General features: G+C 47.0%; 1 protein-coding gene across 2 annotated transcripts in view; it reads right to left on the reverse strand.

Annotated features, from left to right (window-relative positions):
• Positions 1-3,271: 3,271 nt before the first annotated feature.
• The window catches only part of LOC104928297 (chromobox protein homolog 2), a 6,700-nt gene continuing 686 nt past the window's right edge, over positions 3,272-9,285 (reverse strand). The window contains exons 1-5 of one of the 2 annotated variants that reach the window (XM_019268972.2): positions 9,056-9,191; positions 8,919-8,962; positions 6,303-6,368; positions 6,121-6,190; positions 3,272-6,005 (exon numbers count right to left, since the gene is read on the reverse strand). In XM_019268972.2, coding sequence (XP_019124517.1) covers positions 4,608-6,005; positions 6,121-6,190; positions 6,303-6,368; positions 8,919-8,962; positions 9,056-9,121 — 1,644 coding nt within the window. In that variant the 5' untranslated portion in view covers positions 9,122-9,191 and the 3' untranslated portion in view covers positions 3,272-4,607. Of the gene's footprint in view, positions 6,006-6,120; positions 6,191-6,302; positions 6,369-8,918; positions 8,963-9,055; positions 9,192-9,285 lie in introns of those variants that run through there. The other variant, XM_027277103.1, reaches the window with a different exon arrangement.

Here is a 9,285-nt window from a genome sequence, read left to right on the forward strand (position 1 = left end):
ACACACACACACACACACACACACACACACACACACACACACACACACAGACACAGTTTAAAGTGTTTTGAGTCAAATAAAAAAGGACAGTTGGTTCATGAACACGTGTTGGTTCATTTATATTTATGAGTCATGAAAGTGTTTGACAGTCAGTACTCTGATACTTTACTGTAGTAAAGGAAGTATCCAGATACTTGCAGTAAAAGTACAAATACAACACTGTGTAAAATACTGTGTGCACTCAGTAAAATGTGTTTGAAGTATTAAAAGTAAAATGAAGACGCACTGATGCAAACATTCAGATGTTAGAGTCGAGTTGATAAAAATGTATTCAGATACAAGAAGTATTCAGATACAAGAAGTATTCAGATACAAGAAGTATTCAGATACTTTACTGCAGTGAATTCCTGACAGAACACTGTAAAAATACTCTGTGTACATGTCAAATGTGTTTGAAGTATTAAAAGTAAAATGAGGATGCACTGATGAAAACATTCAGACATTAGAGTCTAAAAACAGACGCTGAGTATCCAGACGCTTACTGCAGTAAACGTTCTCATACTAGTAAAGTACCTCTCTGAAGTACTACTAAAATGTAGTTGAAGTATTCAAAGCAGTAAAATAAGAATACAATGATAAAAACATTCAGATGTTAGAAACTGATTAAAAGTTGTTTTTCTTTAAAATACTGAATAATACTCAGACACTTTACTGTAGTAAACACTGCACTGTAAAAATACTGTGTTAAATATACATCAGTAAAGTGTTTAAAGTTCAAACTGAGACTGTTCTCTGTGATCTCATTGGATGATTGTGACTGCTAACGCGTAGCTAACGCGTAGCATATCTCAGTACAGGAAATGAGGAAGGTGACCGGAGCTTGTTCAACTGTGATTGGAGCACAGAGTGAAAGGGGGCGGGGCTTCAAAAAAGGTATAAACAGTTAATTTGGAACAAACATCAGATTTTTAAAGCTGCCAGATAAAAAAAAAATACTCTGAGACTCAAGTATAAGAAGTACCTTTAACCTGTACTCAACAGCTGAGTAATTGTATTTAGTTACTTTCCACCAAGATAAAACAGCGTATATTATATAATATTGCGTAAAATATTTTCTTTCAGTTGTGAAACATTTATACTATAATCAGTCTAATATATTATTTATATACATATATTATGTAATTTTCATGTACTGTATAATAAACATGGTTAGTGTAATGCAGCTGTACGCAGGCTGAGTTAAACTAACATTAAACTATTTAACATGTTCTGTTTATGAATCTGTGTGAACACTACATTACCCATGAGCCTCAGCTGCTGACACTATAGAGAGCCGTCACTATAGCGACTGAATTCAAACTGACTCAGGATCAGAAAGTTTCATCACGTTTGTACAAAGTGTCTCAACTTTAGCTTCAGCTCGTGTTACAGGACTCGACCCAGAACAACAAGAAACAGAACCGGCCCAATCAGAAATGTCTGACACCCAATCATCACAAACATTCTTTAATTTAAACATCCAGGTTTTAGACAGTCTGCGGGGACGTCTCGGAGACTACGTCCAGGTTTTAAACAGTCTGCGGGGACGTCACGGAGACTACGTCCAGGTTTTAGACAGTCTGCGGGGACGTCACGGAGACTACTTCCAGGTTTTAGACAGTCTGCGTGGACGTCACGGAGACTACGTCCAGGTTTTAGACAGTCTGGGTTCTGGTCCCGGTGGGTCCTGGTCTAAAGGTGCAGATATCAGTCCTGTCTGAGTAGGGTGGACGGGTTCTGACAGGTAGGACGAGTGGGTGAAGTCGGATGTCACGCCGAGACGTGTGGAGGTTTTCACTGTGGTGTGAGGAGACAGCCGGCATCTGCAGCCGCCCACCGTCAGGCCCGGCTGCCGCCAGGATCCTCCACCCACACACACACATCAATGGCCGAGCTGTCTCCTTAAAAACTCTCACTGCATTGTTTCACGTCCTCCGTCTGAATCCTGCTGCAAGCTCGGCTGAGAAATGTCAGCAGAGACAGACGGACGGGTCACCTCACCGAACCAAGGTCTGTGAATGACCTTTGATCCATCAAGCCCCGCCCCCTTTCAACCTGTTCTCCAATCAGTCAACTTCTGAATCTGTACTTAATTACAGTACTCGAGTAAATAGTTACATTCCACCACGTTTATCTCTGACTGGAATCAAAGTGTGTAATGTAAAACTGTGTGTGTGTGTGTGTGTGTGTGTGTGTGTGCTCACACACAGTGTTCAGTCTGTTCATACTCTCCGTGCTGTGAGGCCTCTCTGTCTGTCGCTGTCTGTTGACTCAAACTTATTTTGGGAAAATTCCACAACTCTGACCATAAATCACTGAATCTGCAGCTCTGTGGATGATAGCTTCTGTCACTCACACACTATAACACACACTGTAACACACACTGTAACACACACTGTAACACACGCAGACACACACACACTGTAACACACGCTGTAACACACGCTGTAACACACACTGTAACACACACTGTAACACACACTGTAACACACGCTGTAACACACACACACTGTAACACACACTGTAACACACACTGTAACACACGCTGTAACACACGCAGACACACACACACTGTAACACACGCTGTAACACACACTGTAACACACGCAGACACACACACACTGTAACACACACTATAACACACACTGTAACACACACTGTAACACACGCAGACACACACACACTGTAACACACACTGTAACACACACTGTAACACACACTGTAACACACGCAGACATCACCTCTGCACGTGTGTGTGTGTGTTAAGTTGTGTTTTTGTACATCTACAGTTGTCTTTAGAATATTTTGATTAATTTAATCTCTGTGTTTATTAATCTGTTTGTTTGTTAATTAATGTTTATTAATGTTTGAAATTAATGTTTGTTTATTAATGTTTGTCTGTTAATATGTTTGTTTATTAACGTTTGTTTGTTTGTTGATTAATGTTTGTCGGTTTATTAATTTTTGTTTATTAATCTGTTTGTTTATTAATGTTTGTTAATCTGTTTGTTTGTTTATTAATGTTTGTTAATCTGTTTGTTTATTAATGTTTGTTAATGTCTGTTTGTTTGTTTGTTTATTAATGTTTGTTAATGTCTGTTTGTTTGTTTGTTTGTTTGTTTGTTTGTTGTAATCTGTTCTCATGGATCAAACTACATTCTTCTTCTTCGTTCCAGGAGCTTCATTTCCTGTCTAACGGAGCCATCTGCTGGTGAAGATGTGAATCCACACATAGGTTCTTATGGTTTATTCAAAGACCTTCAAAATGGCAGAGAGGCACACAGGCTACAAGAATCTGAAGCTAGTAAGCCAATATGAGCACCAGATAGATATTACATGGAAAAAAACATATTTACAAATATAAATTAACATTTCACGTGACGGCAGGGGTATTCAAATGGTAGAAAAGATGGAGCGTCTCTGAGATGATGAGGAGGAATCAGATGTTTACATTTATACTGTGCGTAGTGCAACCAATACTGTCAATAATAAAACTTAAAAACCATCGTTCACATTCAACAGCTTTGGTCCGAAGAGAACTGAAAGATGATTACAAAAAAAAATACGATCCGAGGACAAAGACGATCCTCCGAGAACGAAGGCGATCCGAGGACGAAAACGATCCGAGGACGAAGACGATCCGAGGACGAAGACGATCCGAGGACGAAGACGTACCGATTACAGACGGACTTCACTTCTTTTTCTTTCTTTTTTTTTAGGATATTTTAAAACATGCTGCCCTCGATGAAGCGTCACATTTAGTTTGGATAAAATGTGACGTGGCAGTGGGCTTGATCGTCTCTGGAAGAACCTGAGGCACTGGAGAGGTGGAGTTAAGATGGAGGTACGTCCATCTGCAGTCTCTGATCGCTTCACCACAAGGTCCGGCAGACATTTTGAACACGAGTCTGTGGATGAAGAAGCAGCAGCAGCTCGTCGTGCTGGACTCAAAGTCCTCTTACTTTCTTTTTAAAGGGCTCATGGTCTTCTTCAAACTGGACCTGCTGATGAAGCTCCGTGCTATAAAAAGCGAGTAAGTTGACTTTGAGTCTGTAGGATCAGTCTGAGCAGTTGCGGCGTGATCTTCACGGGCACGTTGCACTGGGCACGTATGTGACCCACCAACACTGGAGGTGATCGCAACCGTGTCTACAGCATAGAGAATTTTCAAAATAAAATGTGCAAACTGAAGATCATAATAACAGTTTTACCACGTCGCATATTTACACATTTAGAAGCACATGAACCAGAAAAATGACGGTTAACAAAGTTCTGGAGGGACGAACGTCCTGGTGGAATCTGAACAAACGTGCCCGGTGGAGTTTTGGCATCTGTGCCGAGGATGATGGATAAAAAACAAAACCGAACGTTCACATTTGACTTGAGGTGTGAACGGGTCAAACATCAGGGTTCCTTCGTGTTTCACGTGACGTCATGGGTCGACAGAAGCTGGATCGTCTGTTTGTGCATTCGAGGAGCCGAGGACGCGGCGGAGGAACCCTGAGAACTCGTAGGAAGCGTTGGTCCGGCTCGGCTCGGCTGAGGCCAAGGCCTCGTCACGACGTCCTTCAGTGATTGCGTGAGTTGAAGAAGCCCACGCTGGTCGGCGACTCCTTTACGGTCACTGTGATGAAGTTGGCCGTAACGTCGGTGACGAACACGTGCTCCAGGAGGCTCCGGGCCGGCCGCCAGTCCGTCTCCGTGTCCGACTCTGTGGCGTCGTTACCGAGGCTGGGCCGGCTGTTGTTTGGGTACAGGACGGCATCGTGTTCCGATTCGCTGCTGCTGGTCTCGTCGGAGTCGCCGGTGCTGAGCTCGTTCAGACTCCGGTTCTGAGAGCTGAGCCCGTGCTTCCTCTCCTCGTGCCTCCCGCCACCATTTCCTCGGCCGGAGCCACTTCCTGTCAGCTTCTTGGCATCGGCCCGGTCCTCTCTTAACCTTGCCTGGTCGGTGCCACCACCTGCTGCCGGACCCGAGCGCTGCCCCCCAGCTGAGGTTCGACTTCCCGGTCCTCCTTTTACAACCATGCCACCGCTCCTCAAGCTCGACCTGGACGCCGCAGCTCCAGCGCCGCTCGTGTTGTTGCCGGCACTGCTCGTGTTGACGCTCTGCAGGTTGAGCACCCGGAGGCTGAGTGCCTGGCTGGCTCGGTCCCGAGGCGTCGGAGAGGACGACGGTTTGGAGAGGCTGGAGTTCTGCTGCTTGTGTTGGACCGGCCCACCGCCCTCCTGCCTCCTCTGACTCAGCGGGGAGCGTTGGACAGTCTGACCTCCCCCAAAGCTGCCGTGCAGACCCAGTGAGCCCGAACCTCCACCCTGTTTCAGAGAAGACACCTTGAACCCGGCACCGCCATCAGAGACGGAGCGCTTCAGCTCAGACAGAGAGTTCTTACTCTGTGGGGACGGGCTGGACTTGTAGGAGGAGGCGCCGGTGGACGGAGACATGGAACGACTGCTCCAGATGCAGCCGAGCGATCCGGACTTCGAGGCAGCTGTTTGGGAGAAGGAGCTGGCGGAGGTCTGGGAGGCGGAGGCGGCCTCGTCTCTGGAGGTCCGGCTCAGTCCGGTGTAGGTGAAGCTGGCCGGCTGCAGAGGTTTCTTCACCCCGGGTCGAGGCTCGTCCCGTGGCAGTCTGAGCACCTGGTGGTGACGTGGGGGGGGAGGAGGAGGAGGAGGAGGAGGTGGAGGAGGAGAAGGTCTGCTCTTTGCCTGTCTTAACGCCCTCAGGTCTGGGTGGAGCGGCTTTCTCCCACGCTTCTTCTTTCGTGGAGGATCCGGTTTGGACATCACGATCTGAGGCCTCTTCTGAGGGACGGGGGCGACACGAGGACCCGGCTTCACCTTCTTCACCTCCTCCTCCTCCTCCTCCTCGTCCTCTTCCTCCTCTGAGGAAGAAGAGGAAGAGGAGGACAGGCCAGAGGAGGACGAGGAGGAGCGACTGTCCTTCACAGCAGCTGGAGCAGGAGGCTGAAAGATGGAGGACAAGAAGAGTGAGGAGGAGAAGGTGAAGGAGAAGGAGGTGGTGGAGGAGAAGGTGAAGGAGAAGGAGGTGGTGGAGGGGAAGGTGAAGGTGGAGGTTTACCAGGATCTTCCGTGGTCGTCCTCGTGGTCTCTTGCCTTTCTTCTGGAACAGAAGCTCTCTCTCCTGTTCTCTGAAACAGGAAACACAAACGCTCAGCTAACTTGAACTTTTCAAAATAAGTTCAAATTTAAAACTGTTTCCTGTCCAACAAGTCCACAGGAAGAGGCTGAAGGTTCTGATACCTCTTATGAAACGCTGCCAGCAGCCTCGGGTCCAGAATGTTCTCCTCGGGCTCCCAGCTGTTGTGTCTGGAAACAGAAATCCACAATTAGACCACAAGTCCACAACAAGACCACGACAAGACCACGACAGGACCACGACAAGACCACAACAACACCACGACAGGACCACGACAAGACCACGACAACACCACGACAACACCACGACAACACCACGACAAGACCACGGCAAGTCCACGACAAGACCACGGCAAGACCACGACAAGACCACGACAAGACCACAACAAGTCCACGACAAGTCCACGACAAGACCACAAAAAGACCACGACAGGACCACGACAGGACCACGACAAGACCACGACAAGACCACGACAGGACCACGACAGGACCACGACAAGACCACGACAAGATCATGACAAGACCACAACAAGTCCACGACAGGACCACGACAAGACCACGACAAGACCACGACAAGTCCACGACAGGACCACGACAAGACCACGACAGGAACACGACAAGACCACGACAAGACCACAGCAAGACCACTACAGGACCACGACAAGACCACTAAAAGACCACAACAAGACCACGACAGGACCACAACAAGTCCACGACAAGACCACAGCAAGACCACTACAGGACCACGACAGGACCACGACAAGACCACGAGAAGACCACGACAAGACCATGACAACACCACGACAAGATCATGACAAGACCACAACAAGTCCACGACAAGACCACGACAGGACCACAAAAAGACCACAACAGGACCACGACAGGACCATAACAAGACCATGACAAGACCATGACAAGACAATGACAGGACCACGACAAGACCACGATAAGACCACGACAAGACCACGACAGGACCATAACAAGACCACGACAGGACTATAACAAGACCACGACAACACCACGACAAGACCATGACAAGACCACAACAAGTCCACAACAAGACCACGACAGGACCATAACAAGACCACGACACGACCATGACAAGACCACGACAGGACCATGACAAGACCACGGCAAGACCACGACAAGACCATGACAAGACCACGACAAGACCATGACAAGACCACAACAAGTCCACGACAAGACCACAACAAGACCACAACAAGACCACGACAGGACCACAACAAGACCACGACAGGACCATAACAAGACCATAACAAGACCACAACAAGACCACGATAAGACCACAACAAGACCATGATAAGACCATAACAAGACCACAACAAGACCACGACAAGACCATAACAAGACCACGACAAGACCATAACAAGACCATAACAAGACCATAACAAGACAACGACAAGACCATAACAAGACCACGATAAGACCATAACAAGGCCACGATAAGACCATAACAAGACCACGACAAGACCATAACAAGGCCACGACAAGACCATAACAAGACCATGACAAGACCACGATAAGACCATAACAAGACCACGATAAGACCATGACAAGACCACAACAAGACCACGATAAGACCATGACAAGACCACGAAAAGACCATAACAAGACCACGACAATACCACGATAAGACCACGATAAGACCATGACAAGACCATGATAAGACCATAACAAGACCATGATAAGACCATAACAAGACCACGAAAAGACCACGACAAGACCACAACAAGACCACGACAAGACCACAACAAGACCATGACAAGACCATAACAAGACCATGACAAGACCACGATAAGACCATAACAAGATCATAACAAGACCACGATAAGACCATAACAAGATCATAACAAGACCATGATAAGACCATAACAAGACCATGACAAGACCACGATAAGACCATAACAAGATCATAACAAGACCACGATAAGACCATAACAAGACCATAACAAGACCACGACAAGACCACAACAAGACCATGACAAGACCACAACAAGACCATAACAAGACCATGACAAGACCACGATAAGACCACGACAAGACCACGATAAGACCACGACAAGACCACGATAAGACCATATGTATACACACACACAAGAACTAACTATATGTACACAGTGTTTGTTTAAAAACATTTAAATTTAAAATGAATCAATATTAATTTAATATTCTGGATCCAGGATAACTCGGGTTGTTTCCAGGATGTCTGTTAATTTTAAAAGGCTTCCAGGTGTTTCCATGATTAGTCTCTGAATCTCCAGGATTTCCAGGAAATCAGCAGAAACTTAATCAGGAATGTTTCTAATAATTAAATAAAGATTTTAGCCGATTTAATGACGTATAAACAGGAAGACTGATATGATTACAACAATAATAATAACAGTAACACTGGTTCGGCTGGATGTGGGTTAGTGTACATGTCTCAGGCTCGGTTCTGTTGACCTGGTGATCCAGCCTGCAGCCCGGCTCATGTCGGCTCAGCCTGCGGGACAAACGGCACCGAGAGCCGGATAAAGAGAGCCGACGTGGCCGCTGCAGCAGCCCCGTTTCGCCTGTGCGTGTTAACCGGGTTTCCCCCCGTCATGCGGGGTTTCCTCCCGGCGTGCGTGCGGTGCAGCCCCGCATTGTTTGGTGCCATTTTCAGCCTGTGTGTGTGTGTGTGTCGTTAGCAGGAGGAGGCTAACACGCTAGCTCACTTACTTGGACGACCACCCTCTCCACTTGACCAGATACTCAAACTTGCCCTGCGGAGACACAGACAACATCAGCGGGGCGTGAGGCACCGAGCCCGGGCATGGAGCGAGTCCCCGCGGAGCCCTCAGCCCGGCTTTCCTTACCTTTCTCGGCCGTTTGCTGAGGATGCATTCCGCATCAAATACCTGGCCGACTGTGACCCCCTCCATTACTACAGCAGCCCCTCAACAACAGGGAGGGCTGGCCGCGCACGGCCACCGTAGGTCCTCCTCCCTCATGTTTATAAACGATAATAACACCTCCATATATATATATACACACACACATATGTATGTATGTTTATGTATATATATGTATATACATATATATATTT

The sequence above is a fragment of the Larimichthys crocea genome, unplaced genomic scaffold, assembly GCF_000972845.2.
Source record: "Larimichthys crocea isolate SSNF unplaced genomic scaffold, L_crocea_2.0 scaffold83, whole genome shotgun sequence".
NCBI classification, from domain to species: Eukaryota; Metazoa; Chordata; class Actinopteri; family Sciaenidae; genus Larimichthys; species Larimichthys crocea.